The sequence below is a fragment of the Marmota flaviventris genome, chromosome 13, assembly GCF_047511675.1.
Source record: "Marmota flaviventris isolate mMarFla1 chromosome 13, mMarFla1.hap1, whole genome shotgun sequence".
Lineage (NCBI taxonomy): Eukaryota > Metazoa > Chordata > Mammalia > Rodentia > Sciuridae > Marmota > Marmota flaviventris.
The window spans coordinates 19,254,242-19,272,965 of record NC_092510.1 but is presented as its reverse complement, the minus strand read 5'-3'; the positions used below and the strand labels follow the sequence as shown (position 1 = coordinate 19,272,965).

Genomic DNA, 18,724 nt, shown 5'->3' with positions numbered 1-18,724 from the left:
CCAATTTGCAGTCCCACCAGTAATGTACAAGTGTACTCTTTTCCCCACATCCTCGCCAGCACTTGTTATTGTTTGACTTCATAATGGCTGCCATTCTTACTGGAGTGAGATGATATCTTAGAGTGGTTTTAATTTTCATTTCTCTGATTTCTAGAGATGGTGAGCATTTTTTCGTGTATTTGTTGATTGATTGTATATCCTTCTCTGAGAAGTGTCTGTTCAGATCCTTGGCCCTTTTGTTGATTGGATTATTTGTTTTCTTGTTGTTTAATTTGTTGAGTTCTTTGTATACTCTGGAGATTAGAGCTCTATCTGAAGTGTGAGGGGTAAATATTTATTCCCAGGATGTAGTCTCCCTATTTACTTCTCTTAGTGTTTCTGTTGCTGAGAAAAAATTTTTTAGTTTGAATACGTCCCATTTGTTGATTCTTGATTTTAACTCTTGTGCTATAGGTGTCCTATTAAGGAATTTGGAGCCCGACCCCACGAGATGGAGATTAGGGCCAATTTTTTCTTCTATTAGACGCAGAGTTTCTGGTTTGATTCCTAGCTCCTTGATCCATTTTGAGTTAACTTTTTTGCAAGGTGAGAGAAAGGGATTCAATTTCATTTTGTTGCATATGGGTTTCCAGTTCTCCCAGCACCATTTGTTGAAGATGCTATCCTTCCTCCATTGCATGCTTTTAGCACCTTTGTCTAATATAAGGTAGTTGTAATTTTGTGGATTGGTCTCTGTGTCCTCTATTCTGTACCGTTGGTCTACCTGCCTGTTTTGGTACCAGTACCATGCTGTTTTTGTTACTATTGCTCTGTAGTATAGTTTAAAATCTGGTATCGCTATTCTGCCAGTTTCACTCTTCCTGCTTAGAATTGCTTTTGCTATTCTGGGTCTTATTTTTCCAGATGAAATTCATGATTGCTTATTCTATTTCTGCGAGGAATGCAGTTGGGATTTTGATTGGCATTGCATTAAACCTATAGAGTACTTTTGGTAATATGGCCATTTTAATGATTTTAGTTCTGCCTATCCATGAACAAGGTATATCTTTCCATCTTCTAAGGTCTTCTTCTGTTTCTCTCTTTAGGATTTTGTAGTTTTCGTTGTATACTTCTTTCACCTCTTTTGTTAGATTGATTCCCAAGTATTTTATTTTTTTTGATATTGTGAATGGTGTGGTTGTTTTCATTTCCATTTCAGAGGATTTGTCACTGATATACAGGAATGTCTTTGATTTATGTGTGTTGATTTTATATCTTGCCACTTTGCCGAATTCATTTACTAGCTCTAGAAGTTTCTTGGTAGAACCTTTTGGGTCTGCTAGGTATAGAATCATGTCATCCGCAAATAATGCTAATGTAAGTTCTTCTTTTCCTGTCTTTATGCCTTTAATTTCTTTTGTCTGTCTAATTGCTCTGGCCAGTGTTTCAAGAACTATGTTGAATAGAAGTGGTGAGAGAGGGCATACCTGTCTTGTTCCAGATTTTAGAGGGAATGCCTTCAATTTTTCTCCGTTTACAATGATGCTAGCCTGAGGCTTATCACAGATAGCTTTTACAATGTTGAGGTAAGTTCCTGTTATCCCTAGTTTTTCTAGTGTTTTGAACATAAAGGGATGCTGTACTTTGTCAAATGCTTTTTCTGTGTCTATCGAGGTGATCATATGGTTCTTATCTTTAAGTTTATTGATGTGGTGAATAACATTTATTGATTTCCGTACCTTGCCTCTTTTCTAAATGCTTTCTATGTTGATTTCCTGACCAAGTATTTAGGAGGCTCTAATATATATAGAAGGTCTAAAGTATATATGTAGTCCTGATTCCTTACTCAACTTCCAGACTCAAGCAAGTGCCTTCTTGAAATCTTCACTTGGATGATTAAAGAAATTGCATACTTAATATAACCCAATTTATATGCCATTTCTGCCATTAAAAAGTCTGGCCCCCTCTCAGGAAGTGATGCCATCTTTTGTCAGTTGTTCAGATTGAAAATCTGAGGATGATGTTTGATTGATGATGTTTTTAACACTTTAACATTTAGATGTGTTCTGATTTCTGTGTCTTCTTAACCTACCATGTAGTCCCAATCCAAATTACCACCTACTCCTGCTTGGACTATCAATAGATCTGGCTCCCTGATACACTCTGATTTTTGTCCTTACGTCACTTCCAGGATGATCTTTTAATGGTAGGAATCTGTTTACGTGAGTTCCCTCCTTTCAGTCTTCCAATGTCTTGGGAGTAAATTCTTGTATTTGTTGCGAGGAATCTATGATATTCTCCCTGAAAGAGAGTTTTCCTTAAATCTTGGCAAACTGACATTTCATAGGTAAAACTTTGTAAAGGCATTTTGTTTGTTTTGTCTATACAGTGTTGGCCTTTTTTAAAATTAGAAAAACTTTACATGTTAAAAATAATGCCAGGGCAGAGCCGCCCCCCACCCCCCGCGCCTGCCAGGTAGGCGGAACTGTGACCACCAACAGAAAAGGCCCAGTGGCCCGCGGCGGGACAGAGCTTCAAATCACTCCTGCAAGGTAGGCGGGCCTGCAACCCACCGGAAGAAGAGGAGCACCGGCCTGCTGAGGGGCAGAGCCGTCCCCCACCCCCCGGGCCTGCCAGGTAGGCGGAACTGTGACCACCGACAGAAAAGGCCCAGTGGCCCGCGGAGGGGCAGAGCTTCCAATCACACCTGCAAGGTAGGTGGGCCTGCAACCCACCGGCAGAGGAGGAGCAGCGGCCTGCTGAGAGGCAGAGCCGCCCCCTCGCCCCGCGCCTGCAAGGTAGACGGAACTGTGACCACCATCAGAACAGGCCAGACCTGCAACCGACAGACAGAACAGGCCCAGTGACCTGAGGAAGGGTAGAGCCGCCCTGCCCCCCACGCCTGCAAGGTAGGCGGACCTGCGACCCACTGGCAGAACAGCCCCAGAGGCCTGCAGAGGGGCAGTGCCGCTGCCTGCGCCTGCAAAGTAGGCAGAACTGCGACCACCGACAGAACAAGCCTAGCGGCCCGCAGTGGGACACAGCCGCCGCCCGCGCCTGCAAGGTAGGCGGACCTGCTACTGACCGGCAGAGCAGGCCCAGTGGCCTGCCGGCGTGGTAGGCACATTGCCCCAATTGGAGGAGGGGCAGAGCCGCCGCCCGCGCCTGCGAGGGAGACTTTGCAACTATACAAGACCAATATAAATATATAGGGGGAAAATTCAATAGCACAACAGTTTCACCAAGTAGAAAGGAACGCGAACAGTATGAAGAGACAAGGAAAGAAAGGACCACAAGCAATGCAGGTCAACTCAACGTTAGAAGAGGTAATAGCTGCAGCAGATGGAATGTCAGATAAAGAATTCAGGATATACATGCTTCAGATGATCTGGAGTCTCAAGGAAGACATTAGACAGCAAAATCAGACAATGAAAGATCACTTCGACAATGAATTACACAAACAAATCCAGGAAGCAAAAGATCAACTATACAGGGAGATAGAGGTTATAAAAAACAAACAAACAGAAATCCTAGAAATGCAGGAAGCAAAAAACCAACTTAAAAACTCAATTGAGAATACTACCAGCAGAGTAGAACACTTAGAAGATAGAACATCAGACAATGAAGATAAAGTATTTCAACTTGAAAAGAACATAGACAGCTCAGCAAGACTGTTAAGAAACCATGAGCAGAACATCCAAGAAATATGGGATAACATCAAGAGACCAAATTTAAGAGTCATTGGGATACAGGAAGGGACAGAGTTTCAAACCAAAGGAATGAGCAATCTATTCAATGAAATAATACGAGAAAACTTCCCAGACTTGAAGAATGAGACAGAATCCCAAATCCTAGAAGCCTACAGGACGCCGAATGTGCAAAATCATAAGAGATCCACACCTAGACACATTATAATGAAGATGCCCAACATACAGAATAAGGAGAGAATTTTAAAAGCTACAAGAGAAAGGAAGCAGATCACATTTAGGGGTAAGCCAATCAGGATAACAGCTGATCTTTCAACACAGACTCTGAAAGCTAGAAGATCCTGGAATAACATATTTCAAACACTGAAAGAAAATGGGTTCCAACTAAGAATTGTGTTTCCAGCGAAATTAAGCTTCAGGATGGAAGATGAAATTAAAACCTTCCACGATAAACAAAAGTTAAAAGAATTTGCAGCTAGAAAACCATCTATTCTAAACATCCTTGGCAAAACATTACAGGAAGAGGAAATGGAAAATAACAATGAAAACCAACAGTGGGAGGTAGGACAGTAAAGGGGGGAAAATAATCAAAGAGGAAAACAAACCATGTTTAGTAACAGAAATAAACAAATATGGCTGGAAGAACAACCCATATCTCAATAATAACCCTAAATGTTAATGGCTTAAACTCACCAATTAAGAGACACAGGCTAGTAGAATGGATCACAAAACAAGACCCAACAATATGCTGCCTACAGGAGACACATTTGATAGGAAAAGACATACATAGGCTGAAGAGGAAAAGACATACATAGGCTGAAGGTGAAAGGTTGGGAAAAATCATATCACTCATATGGACTTCGGAAACAAGCAGGAGTGTCCATACTCATATCAAATAAAATAGATTTCAAGCCAAAGTTAATCAAAAGGGATAAAGAGGGACACTACATACTGCTTAAGGGAACCATACACCAACAAGACATAACAATCATAAATATATATGCCCCAGACAATGGTGCAGCTATGTTCGTCAAACAAACTCTTCTCAAGTTCAAGAGTCTAATAGACCACCATACAATAATCATGGGAGACTTCAACACACCTCTCTCGCCACTGGACAGATCTTCCAAACAAAAGTTGAATAAGGAAACTATAGAACTCAATAACACAATTAATAACCTAGACTTAATTGACATATATAGAGTATACCACCCAACATCAAGCAGTTACACTTTTTTCGCAGCAGCACATTGATCCTTCTCAAAAATAGATCATATGTTATGTCACAGGGAAACTCTTAGACAATACAAAGGAGTAGAGATAATACCATGCATCCTATCTGATCATAATGGAATGGAACTGAAAATCAACGATAAAAGAAGGAAGGAAAAAGCATACATCACTTGGAGAATGAACAATAGGTTACTGAATGATCAATGGGTTATAGAAGACATCAAGGAGGAAATTAAAAAATTCTTAGAGATTAATGAAAACACTGACACAACATATCGGAATCTATGGGACACATTGAAAGCAGTTCTAAGAGGAAAATTCATTGCTTGGAGTTCATTCCTTAAAAAAAGAAAAAACCAACAAATAAATGATCTCACACTTCATCTCAAAATCCTTGAAAAAGAAGAGCAAAACAACAGCAAAAGAAGTAGAAGGCAAGAAATAATTAAAATCAGAGCTGAAATTAATGAAATCGAAACAAAAGAAACAATTGAAAAAATTGACAAAACTAAAAGTTGGTTCTTTGAAAAAATAAACAAAATCGACAGACCCTTAGCCATGCTAGCGAAGAGAAGAAGAGAGAGAACTCAAATTACTAGCATACGGGATGAAAAAGGCAATATCACAACAGACACTTCAGAAATACAGAAGATAATCAAAAACTATTTTGAATCCTTATACTCCAATAAATTAGACGATAGTGAAGGCATAGATAAATTTCTTAAGTCATATGATCTGCCCAGATTGAGTCACGAGGGTATAGACAACCTAAACAGACCAATATCAATTGAGGAAATAGAAGAAACCATAACAAGACTACCAACTAAGAAAAGCCCAGGACCAGATGGGTATACAGCAGAATTTTACAAAACCTTTAAAGAAGAACTAATACCAATACTTTTCAAGCTACTTCAGGAAATAGAAAAAGAGGGAGAACTTCCAAATTCATTCTACGAGTCCAACATCACCTTGATACCTAAACCAGACAAAGAGACTTCAAAGAAAAAAAACTACAGACCAATATCTCTAATGAACCTAGATGCAAAAATCCTCAATAAAATTCTGGCGAATCGGATACAAAAACATATCAAAAAAATTGTGCACCATGATCAAGTAGGATTCATCCCTGGAATGCAAGGCTGGTTCAATATTCGGAAATCAATAAATGTTATTCACCACATCAATAGACTTAAAAATAAGAACCATATGATCATCTCGATAGATGCGGAAAAAGCATTCGACAAAGTACAGCATCCCTTTATGTTCAAAACTCTAGAAAAACTAGGGATAACAGGAACATACCTCAATATTGTAAAAGCAATCTATGCTAAGCCTCAGGCTAGCATCATTCTGAATGGAGAAAAATTGAAGGCATTCCCTCTAAAATCTGGAACAAGACAGGGATGCCCTCTCTCACCACTTCTGTTCAACATAGTTCTCGAAACACTGGCCAGAGCAATTAGACAGACGAAAGAAATTAAAGGCATAAAAATAGGAATAGAAGAACTTAAATTATCACTATTTGCAGATGACATGATTCTATACCTAGCAGACCCAAAAGGGTCTACAAAGAAACTATTAGAGCTAATAAATGAATTCAGCAAAGTGGCAGGATATAAAATCAACACGCATAAATGAAAGGTATTCCTGTATATCAGCGACAAATCCTCTGAAATGGAAATGAGGACAACCACTCCATTCACAATATCTTCAAAAAAAGAATAAAGTACTTGGGAATCAACCTAACAAAAGAGGTGAAAGACTTATACAGTGAAAACTACAGAACCCTAAAGAGAGAAATAGAAGAAGATCTTAGAAGATGGAAAAATATACCCTATTCATGGATAGGCAGAACTAACATCATCAAAATGGCGATATTACCAAAAGTTCTCTATAGGTTTAATGCAATGCCAATCAAAATCCCAACGGCATTTCTTGTAGAAATAGAGAAAGCAATCATGAAATTCATATGGAAAAATAAACGACCCAGAATAGCAAAAACAACTCTAAGCAGGAAGTGTGAATCAGGCGGTATAGTGATACCAGACTTCAAACTATACTACAGAGTAATAGTAACAAAAACAGCATGGTACTGGTACCATCACAGGCGGGTGGACCAATGGTACAGAATAGAGGACACAGAAACCAATCCACAAAACTACAACTACCTTATATTTGATAAAGGGGCTAAAAGCATGCAATGGAGGAAGGATAGCATCTTCAACAAATGGTGCTGGGAAAACTGGAAATCCATATGCAACAAAATGAAACTGAATCCCTTTCTCTCGCCATGCACAAAAGTGAATTCAAAATGGATCAAGGAGCTTGATATCAAATCAGAGACACGCCGTCTGATAGAAGTAAAAGTTGGCTACGATCTATATACTGTGGGGTCGGGCTCCAAATTCCTCAATAGGACACCCATAGCACAAAAGTTAATAACTAGAATCAACAAATGGGACTTACTCAAACTAAAAAGTTTTTTCTCAGCAAAAGAAACAATAAGAGAGGTAAATGGAGAGCCTACATCCTGGGAACAAATCTTTACTCCTCACACTTCAGATAGAGCCCTAATATCCAGAGTATACAAAGAACTCAAAAAATTAGACAATAAGAGAACAAACAACCCAATCAACAAATGGGCCAAGGACCTGAACAGACACTTCTCAGAGGAGGACATACAATCAATCAACAAGTACATGAAAAAATGCTCACCATCTCTAGCAGTCAGAGAAATGCAAATCAAAACCACCCTAAGATACCATCTCACTCCAGTTAGATTGGCAGCCATTATGAAGTCAAACAACAACAAGTGCTGGCGAGGATGTGGGGAAAAGGGTACACTTGTACATTGCTGGTGGGACTGCAAATTGGTGCAGCCAATTTGGAAAGCAGTATGGAGACTTCTTGGAAAGCTGGGAATGGAGCCACCATTTGACCCAGCTATTCCCCTTCTCGGTCTATTCCCTAAAGCCCTAAAAAGAGCATGCTACAGGGACACTGCTACATCGATGTTCATAGCAGCACAATTCACAATAGCAAGACTGTGGAACCAACCTAGATGCCCTTCAATAGATGAATGGATAAAAAAAATGTGGCATTTATACACAATGGAGTATTACTCTGCATTAAAAAATGACAAAATCATAGAATTTACAGGGAAATGGATGGCATTAGAGCAGATTATGCTAAGTGAAGCTAGCCAGTCCCTAAAAAACAAATGCCAAATGTCTTCTTTGATATAAGGAGAGTAAGTAAGAACAGAGTAGGGTCGAAGAGCATGAGAAGAAGATTAACATTAAACAGGGATGAGAGGTGGGAGGGAAAGGGAGAGAGAAGGGAAATTGCATGGAAATGGAAGGAGACCCTCAGAGTTATACAAAAGTACATACAAGAGGAAGTGAGGGGAAAGGGAAAAATAATACAAGGTGGACAAATGAATGTCAGTAGAGGGGGCAGAGAGAGAAGAGGGGAGGGGAGGGGAGGGGAGGGGGGATAGTAGAGGATAGGAAAGTCAGCAGAACACAACAGACACTAGTATGGCAATATGTAAATCAATGGATGTGTAACTGATGTGATTCTGCAATCTGTATATGGGGTAAAAATGGGAGCTCATAACCCACTTGAATCAAAGTGTGAAATATGATATATGAAGAACTATGTAATATTTTGAACAGCCAACAATAAAAAATTTAAAAAAATTAAAAATAAAAACAATGCCAGGCATGGTGGTACACATATGTAACTCCAGTGACTCAGGAAGCTAAGGCTGGGGGTTGCTAGTTCATGGCCAGCCTGGGCAACTTGGTAAGACTCTATCCCAAAATAAATATAGAAAGAGCTCAGTGATAGAGTGGGTTCAATCCCTGGTACTGCCAAAAAACAAAAACCCCCACAAAACTCCGTAGATTCCACACCTCCCCCCTTGAAAACAATCAAGGTACCTGACCACACTGGCCCTGTGTTTGCTTATAGTTGCAGTAGGGTAAGTAGGGGCTGGTGTCCTTCAAAGGAAGTGTATGTTCTCTCCAATTTGGTGTGGCCTCTGTCACTCCCCAGGTGTCCTGTAGCTAACCAGGTATACTTACAAGGATAATCTCCTTTTGCATTTTAGAACCCTGCCCTGAAGTCATTCATTCATTCAACAAATATTTATTGAATAGTAAGAACTTTGTGCCAAGCATTATTCTAAGCCCTTACAATAAAGCAGTGCATAAAACAAAACCCTGATTTCATGAATTTTATATATTTTTATATATACACTGATAGAATAGTCAGTGTATAAGTAAATAAATACATACAAGATGTCAGGTGGTGATAAATTCCACATGATTAAAAATGAAACAGGCTTGGGAATATAAAATGCTTTAGAGATGGTGCACAGGGAAAATCTCTAGGAGGAATTGATATTAGAACATAGTCTAGAATATGTATGAGATGAGGCTTAGTAAATATTTTGAAGAAAATTATTTTGGGGTGGGGTCAGCATGTATGAAAGACCTGAGAAGTTGTGTGGTATGTTGAATGACAACAAGAAGGCCTGTGTGACTGTTGTGCAATGTGGTAGGCAGTGAGTTTGGGAGACCAAGGCCACAGGATGCAGTGCCTTAGAGTTTATGGTGAGCTCTGGGATTTTACTGTGAGATAGGAAACTATGGAAGGGTTTTGAATAGGGCAATGGTATGGTTTGATGTATTTTAAAATAACACTTCTGCCTTGTGGTGAAAAGTTTGAGCAGGCTCAAGTGTGGTAGGTATAGAACTTACAGAACCTGTCTGGGGGTTATAGGAGTGAGAAATGGTGACTTAAACTAGAGATACCTGTGAAAAGTGAGAAGTGGTTAGGTTAGAACTTAAAGGTTGAGCTTACGAGGGTTTTCTGATGAATGTGTACAGGATGTGGAAAATTGAAGCGTGGAGGCTCACATTCTAAGCACTACAAAAGTAAATGTCAGGTGTTCCTTTTGAATATGGAAGATTTGAGGATACTCTGATGACCAAGTACAAATCGGATATAAAGTTCACCTAGAGGATAAGCTTGTATCTTTTTTTCCCTTACTTTTATTTAAAAAAAATTTTTTTAATGTGGTGCTAAGGAATGAACCCAGTGCCTCACACCTTATGCTAGGCAAGCACCCTACCACTGAGCCCAGCCCTAGCCCAGCTTATATCTTTTTAACATGAGATTTTTCAAAAGACCCTGAGTTCTTTAAGACCAGAGACGTTGTTGGGCTTTCCTCCCCACCCCCTTCCTTCCTTCCTTCCTGTGAGGTAGTATCTGACATGAATTTGATGCTCATTGCTTTTGTTAAAGAATCCATAAATTTTTGCTATAGTCCTACTTCTATAACTACTTATTATTTGCATTATTTATATACTATCATAATGCTAGGTTTTTATCTATATTTTTATAGTACTACATTTTTATAGTGTGGCAGAAACACTCTTTAGGGTTTATAACTTCTTAATCAAATTAACAGGTGATATTTAATTTATTTTTTTTTAAGCAAGTTCAGTGAATCACTTGTGACTTAGCAATGAAATCATTTCAGAAATGATTTGGGAATGAGGATCCATGTGAATAATTTTATCTTTACCATGGGCTATAGAATGCAGTTTCACTATCACTTGAGTAATCACATTTAAGAAGGATTAACCTTTGCAACCTAACAAGGTGTAAGTAGACATTTAATAATTTTTTTTTTTTTTTTGAGAGAGAGAGAGAGAAAATCTTTTTTTTTTTTTTGGTAGATGGAAACAACACAATGCCTTTATTTTTATGTGGTGCTAAGAATCGAACCCAGATCCCGCCCGTGCTAAGCAGCTAAGCAAGCGCTCTACCACTGATCCACAATCCCAGCCCAATAATGTTTTTTTTTTTAAATATTTATTTTTTAGTTTTAGGTGGACACCATATCTTTATTTTTTTAAATGTGGTGTTGAGGATCGAACCCAGTGCCTCCCGCATGCCAGGCGAGCCCGCTACCGCTTGAGCCACATCCCCAGCCCTAATAATTTTTGAAGTAAATATTGTCTAAATCTTGCAACTCTATCATCAAACAGTAACTATTATTAACTATATACTATCACTCATTTGTGAATGTAAAAATACTTTGTAAGTGGGAATTAACTGCTTTGTGGGATTTTCATAAGCATTAGCCTTATTTTTCAAATGACCTTATTAAATGAAGATATATTTAAAATTGCCTTATGACAAGTGATTGAAAGTAAGGGTAGAGATAGCATTAAGACATGACATTTTAAGTATTTGCCTATAAGGAAAGTTTGGTTGTATGATAGCAATATTTAGCTGGATAACATTCTATTTCTGTTTTCTTATTAAATAGTGATTTTTGTAAGAGCAATATAAAAGTTTGCTACTTATAAGTCAAGGGCCTAATTATTCCTTTTTTTGTATAGGAAGATTTTCAGTCAATGACTTATGGATTTAAAATGGCTAACAGTGTGACAGATCTTCGAGTTACAGGTAAAGGAATTTATAAAGATCATTTCACAAGTTTTATGTTTGGATTTTTTTCCTTTTAAAACTTACTATTTCTCTTTCTAGGCATGCTAAAAGATGTGGAGGATGACATGCAAAGAAGAGTAAAGGTATATATGTTTCTTTCTTTAATGAAGGGCTCTGGTATTCTTTTTATTGTTAGATTAACTTTATTTAATTATAAATAGCTATCATTTCAAGTATTGAAAATTTAATGCTCTCAGTTCTTTCTTTTTTTTTTCCTTTGCTAAGTTTTAGACTTTTAATATGATATTTTAAGAATAGTATTTTCCCCTACTAGAGTTTGTTAAATTCCTCAGAAGTCAGAACTGTCTTCTCCACTGTTGTATCTTTAGTAGCTGGTATGGTGTCTGAACATAGTCGGGTGAGCTCAGTACATAGTGACCTTGCAGTTCTGGTGAAAGCCTTCTTGATGACATCCCATCTTGCTATGAGACTGATGATTTGTCCTCATAGAGATAAAGAAGGGGAAAAAAATAAATTTATACTGATTTACCCTCATAGAGTAGTTTGATGGTCAAAGAAAAATGTAACTATTCTTTTTTTTTCTTTTTTACAATTATTCAGTGAATTAGGCAGTCAAATATATACACAGTGCCTCACTTTTAGGTGAGGAAAATACAGCTCAAAGGAGTTAAGATAAGCCATCTTAATCTTACTTAAGGACATATAGTGAATGGTAGCTTCAGGACTAGAACCCACATCTACTCCTAGATCTTCCTGTGCTAATGCCCTGGAATTTTCTCAAATACATAAACTTTTATTGACAAGACATTTTACATTTCAATGTAAAATCAGATCAGTACAGGTGATGTAACTTTATGTTGTTATTTTTGTAAAGGTTGCTAATACTTTTGAGAGTGTTAGAAAGTTCTCAGTAGATATATTTCCTTTTCCTTTTTTTTCTTTTGCTGTTTCAGTATCTGATTCTTTTCATAATCTTTATAATTTGTATCAAAGTGAATTTTCTGTATGTAACATTAATAGGATGGAAATAAATACTGGACACACCTTTTTTTTCCCCTAAATAAGTTTCCCCCGAATTAGATCGTAGATTACCTTTGTGCTTTCTTTATATTGTATATTTATAATCTGATGCTTCTCCAGGCTGTATTTAATTTACCTTTTTTAAAATTTTAGAGTACTCGAAGTCGACAAGGAGAAGAAAGAGATCCAGAAGTTGAACTAGAAGTAATTGAACTTATTTTCTGGTAGATAATATCAGAGAAGTCTACCTCTTAATGTTGTAGTTTTATGAACTGCGTTATAATTTATGGAAGCCCTTTTTAAGGTATTTCTTTAAAAGTTGGACATTGCAAGGGATTTTGTTTCCCTTGTATTTATTTTGATAGCATGATAATACAACTCTTTGAAATACATGATTTCAGAACTCTTCAATATTCCTGTGAGGTAGGAAGAAAAAAAAAGATCTTTTACAGATGATGCACAAGAGCTTGGTAAAGCTCAAGAACTTCCACATTATCAAAAACGAACCTTTGGGGCTGGGATTGTGGCTCAGCAGTAGAGCGCTCGCCTAGCACAGGCGGGACCCGGATTCAATCCTCTCAGCACCACATAAAAAATAAAGGCATTGTGTTGTGTCCATCTGTACCTAAAAAATAAATATTAAAGAAACAAAAACAAACAAACAAAAAACGAACCTTTGTAGAGATCCTAGATTTTCTGACTCCACTTTTAGTACTTTTTAATCCATCCTTTTTAAATGCTAATTAAATTAATTTTAATGTAATGTGTAACTTTTGACTTTGAAAATCAATCCTGTTGCTATAGAAACATCTGTTTGAAAAGAAGAGGCTTTATTTTATTACATTTTCTGTAGCTTGTTTTTCAGGCATTAAAACCTGTAAGTGAAGATGTGTGTACTGTAGTAAGTTATTAACATTGAGATTCAGGAGTAAAAATAATATATTTTGAAATGAGATTCTTTTGACAAACATTGTATGTTTTAATTTCTAGCCCTTTCTTGTTTTTTTCCTAGCACCAACAATGTTTAGCAGTATTCAGCAGAGTGAAATTTACTCGTGTGTTACTGACAGTGCTTATAGCTTTTACTAAAAAAGAGGTAAGGACATTTACTGTAACTTGTCTGTCTGTTTTAATGACTTTTGGTTGGAATGCCTTATTGAAGCAGTTCTGAGACTTTTCTATTGAAATGCTCCTGATCTCAAATGTAGAACCCTCAACATTCGGTGTTTTTACACCAAGCAACCATAATGCTTTTCTTAAAGTTTCATGAATTTTACATTCTACTGCATGATATATTTATGTCTATGGTGTTGATAATAAGCATGATATTTTATATTACATTTTAGTAAATAAAGTAATAGAAGCTTAAATCGCTTGTGGATTGTCATATTTTTTTGATTGAAAAGGAGAGAATAAAAATGAGAATTTTAGTTTGGCCTGTTCCTCCCTTCAGTTAAATTAACTGTTGGATTTGCATAGAACAAAAGGCAAGTCCTAAATTGCGAGTGCTTTTTCTTTTGTGTATTTTGGCAGTAACTCAGGTCAATTACAGATTAATTTGTGGTGAGTAGAGATCCAGCCTTTACCATTGGCCTAACTTCTATAATTCTGTTTTTCCTGGTTCTGCCACCAACACCATCTTGGTGAATAATGTAGTAGAATTGTTGGTTCTTTTCTATCTTTCAGTTGACTACATCTATGGTTTTTATTTTTAACAAATAGATTTATACAGTAAATCAAAAATGTTGCTAATTTTTTAAGTAGGTCCTCTAAAGTACAGATATGAGGGAAAAAAAAAAAAAACCTAATTTTTATCTTGCCAGGATCTGGGCATCCTGTATTAAGTGAATAATTTGTGAAAACCAATATCATTGCAGCAAATATTTAATTTCATTATTGTTTATAGGATTTTCCTATTTAATGTATATCTTTCAGTGAAAGAATATGTAAGAATGTTTTTGGTGATTTGTTTGCTAGACCAGTGCCGTTGCAGAAGCTCAAAAATTGATGGTTCAAGCAGCAGATCTTCTTTCTGCCATTCATAATTCATTGCATCATGGCATCCAGGCCCAGAATGACACTACAAAAGGAGGTAATTGTCCATTTTGCTCTTACTTTTTTTCTGCTTCATCCAGAATAAATAGTATTTGTTTAGTTCTGCAATTTCATTTAAGTTAATCTGTGTAGATCTTGGAATGTTTCCTCCAAAGTCTTACATAAAGTGTTTTAGGCTTCTCTTTGTACATTTATTCTAGACTGAAAACAGTTTTGCAGAACTGGCCATCTCCCTTATCTTGGACTCTTCATGTGTACCCTATCTTGTGTTCATACTCTGATGTCAGCAGAAACTTCTTTTTTAATCACCTTCCCTCTTTACTCCTTTGTCTGAGAAATCATAATCTCCATCTTACAACCCACCCTCATTTTATTTGGTAAATTAGGCATTTTTTCTCTAGCTTCATTTCATTCATACATACCTTACAACATTGAATTGTTAACCTATCCCATCTCTCCCTGAGGTTTTGAGTACTTTTAAGAAGGGACTGTTTCTTCTTTGTACATTATTATATACTTGGTATGTTGTTGGCACTCGTTTTATTTATGAAGTGTGCCTTAAAATAAAAAGAATATTATACCTTTGTTGTAAAATTTGCAACAGGGTTAATGTTTTAGGTTAATGAGTTGGTATTTATATTTAAATTAGGGTTTCCCAGTGTTGCTGCTATAACCAAGAAGGCCGTTTTTATTTTTACTGATTGTCACCTTTTTACTTTCTGCCACTCTCCTCCTTTCAGGGGCAGGAGTTATGATATTCCCCTTCCCACGAACTTTTCCTTGCTAAATGTTAGGTAATAGAGCAGTCAGGAGGAAATTTGGGTAAGGAAATCGGTATTCTCATAATCTCTACATTTTTAGTGATTATACTGTATTATTATTAACATGTCAATATTTATTTCTAGGAGGTGGGGATGTAGATATATTTATGAGATGAGTAATAAGGTGATAGTTTACGACCATGGGATATTTAAAAAAAAAAGACTATGCATAGCAACACATAGTACATGTTTAAGAGAGATATATAATATCTACAACTCTTAAATATTTTGAAATTGAGTACAAAAATGTTACTATGAAAATCATGGCTTTAAAGTAATTTATTGGTTTGTGTAATGAGAAAATATTAATAACACAAAGCAAAAAGTCTTCCAGATTACTGGAAAGTCATGTTCTTCTTTGCCATACTATTTTATACCTGTAATGAAGCAAATTTTTGAGGATGATTGCCATAGGATTATTAGTAGCTCCAGCATATGGCTTCTCTCGATTTCAAACCAGTGTTTTTAGGGGGAAAAAAAATTTTTTTTTTTTTGCCTGTGTGTATCATCTTCATTATTTCTCTGATTTTGTAGTCTAGTGACAGATAAGTTCAGAAAAGTTATTTACATAAAATTAGCTGATTACACTTTTTATAAAATGTAATTTTATGACTAAGCAAAATTTTAAATTTAGGGAATATTAACCCTGTCCTTGATCTTAGCTTTCTTAATTTAACTTTGTGATTGTCCCTTAATCCTAAAGCCATAAAAGTTTTATAATAAAAAAGTTGGGTCGGGCATAGTGGCACATCCCTGTAATCCCAGCAGATTGGGTGGCTGAGGCAGGAAGATCAAAGGCAGCCTCAGCAAAAAGCAAGGCGCTAAGCAACTCAGTGAGACTCTGTTTCTAAATAAAATACAAAATAGGGCTGGCGATATGGCTCAATGGTCAAATACCCCTGAGTTCATTCTTTGGACCCCCGCCCCACACTGTTCTGCATGTGCCCTGCCAAAAACAAGTTGGGACCAGGCAGAGTGGCACACTCCTGTAGTCCTAGGGGTTCGGAAGACTTGAGACAGGAGGATTGTAACTAGAGAGACCCTGTCTCAAAATTTTAAAAATAGAGAAATATAAAAGGCTGGGGATGAACACAGTGGTAAAATGTCCCAGGTTCAATTCCCAGTACCAAAAAAATAAAAATTAAATTGTACAAAATGAAAACGTTGGTTTGGATTATAGATTAATGGCCCAAGACCATCGATTCAATCCTAGGCAGTGAAAAGAAAAGTTACTACATTCCTAAATGATTATTCTAAGAAGAATGATGAGAAAACAGTAGTGTAGATTAACATTGGTTTCAGATTACTAATTTTATCTGCCACTTATTCTTAAAATTCCAGCTGTGTAAAGCTTGAATCATTGAGCATTCATTTTAGCTTCTTAGTAAAAAGGTACTTAATGGGTAGGACTTGGGAACATTGGTATTAGGAAGAAAAACATAAACAAACTTGGTCTAAGAAATGCATGCTGGTGGCTGGGTGCCTTAGGCATATCTGTGATCCCAGTGGCTCAGGAGGCTGAGGCATGAGGATCACAAGTTCAAAGCCAGCCTCAGAAACTTAGTGAGACCCTGTCTCAGAATTTTAAAAAAGAGGGCTGAGGATGTGACTCAGTAATTAGGCACACCCCTGGGTTCAATCCCTGGTATCCAAAAAGAAAAAGAAATACTTGCTGGTGGTTTTATTCAATGAATATCAGTGTCTTAATAGAGATTAAGAAGGCAGAAGTGGTTTGGGAGGTGAATAAATGGGGTAGCACAGAGGTAATGGTTTATTTTTATGTAATAATATGGAGTAGTCCAATAGAATAGTAAATATATGGCTCTGGAAAATGGATGGAAAAGCAGATTTTGGAGTTATATGAAATGTGCATTGAAACTCAATATGTGATTACTCAGGGCTTGCTGGATTCAGAAACTTGGGTTGTATCTTTATTGAAAGAATGAAGGAGAGAAGATGTGGGGAAGCTCATATTGCTTTTAATATATCTTGAATTTTACACTTTTTTATGTCGTGAAATGATATTTAAGTTATCTTCTTCAAAAATACTTTGTAGATACCACTTGTCAAAATATATTTCTCTCCCATGTTCTCTCTTAGTTATCTGTGGGGTTAGGTTCTAGTTAACCCTTGAGATAAAAAGCGTCCTCGATATTGCTAATAGAAATTTTAAAAATGTACTTAAATTTATGTTGACTTAAATTGGTAAATACTTTGGAGTATATTTTCAAATCTGACACATTTGCAAGAGAGCATAATATCTTTTTAAAATAACTGATATATAATTAAAGTTGTTAGGTTAGTAGCACTGGTGACAGCAGTTGAGAAGGAGTTAAAATAAAAAAGATTGTAGATTAAACACTTGCGTTTACCTTCTGAAACCCCCCAAAATCAAGATGTGGTTAAAAAAAAAAAAAAAAAAAAAGAAGAAGAAGAAAGAGTAAAAGGACAGGGCAAGATAGACACTAGCAACAGAATTTTAGAAGCTAGTAAACAGACATGGAATTAGCTGTATCTAAATAACTGAATTCTAAGCTGCACTGATAGAGAATCAAAGTGAACTCAATTTATATTGTGATCCCCAGAAAGATTCCATTAATAGCATATCAGAGACATCTGAAAATGGCGATGAGAAGCGAACTGAAAGAGAACTGTTTGAAAATCTGTTTCGGAGCAGGTATTTCCTCTCTTTGCTGGATGACCTTCTTGAACCTCAGAATACTAGAAGTTTTTACTTGGGAATAAGGAAGTGGGATATTGGACTGAGGGGATATGAGACACAGTTGAGATATGCACATTAAAAGGAAGTTATGTGATCACAATTCAGCCAGCCTCAAGTCTTCAAGCCCAGGAGGTAGGAAGTAGGGAGGAAAAGTAGCAAAATCCAGCTATACTGATATTAGCAATTCCCCTGATACAGTGTCTTGCCTAATAGCCTTATCAATATTCACAAAACTTTTAGATTTTTGTGTTGCAGTTTCAAATCTTGATTATACAGTCAATGGTGGAAATCTCTGACATGAAAGAGAACAAAATAGGCAAGGTAAGCAAACACAATATCTTAAATGCAGATATGCATATGGAAACAAGAATAGAATGGTATACATAAGGAAAAAAGGGATTATGTTGATTCAAAACATAATAGCCGATATGATAATAAATGAAAAGTTTAGAACAACAAAATTATGAAAGTTTAAAGTAGACTAAAAATGTAAAGATGAGAAATATATTATAGAATCAGTCCAGAAGGTCCACTGTCTAATAAGGATAAATGAAGGATGAACTAATGAAAGTTGTTCCAGAAATAGATCAAAAAGTAGAAACAACAAAAAATTCTTTTTTGTTTTTTAAGAATTTAACCTTTTGGAACTAGGTTTGTGGCTTAGTGGTAGAGCGTTCGTCTAGCACGTGCGAGGCCCT

At 36.6% G+C, this 18,724-nt stretch overlaps 1 protein-coding gene across 3 annotated transcripts in view; it reads left to right on the top strand.

Annotated features, from left to right (window-relative positions):
- The window catches only part of Naa35 (N-alpha-acetyltransferase 35, NatC auxiliary subunit), a 118,839-nt gene that overhangs the window by 49,498 nt on the left and 50,617 nt on the right, over window positions 1-18,724 (top strand). For all 3 annotated transcript variants that reach the window (XM_027920586.3, XM_071600502.1, XM_027920587.3), the window contains exons 7-11: window positions 11,339-11,405; window positions 11,487-11,530; window positions 12,582-12,632; window positions 13,441-13,524; window positions 14,406-14,520. In XM_027920586.3, coding sequence (XP_027776387.1) covers window positions 11,339-11,405; window positions 11,487-11,530; window positions 12,582-12,632; window positions 13,441-13,524; window positions 14,406-14,520 — 361 coding nt within the window. The remainder of the gene's footprint in view (window positions 1-11,338; window positions 11,406-11,486; window positions 11,531-12,581; window positions 12,633-13,440; window positions 13,525-14,405; window positions 14,521-18,724) is intronic.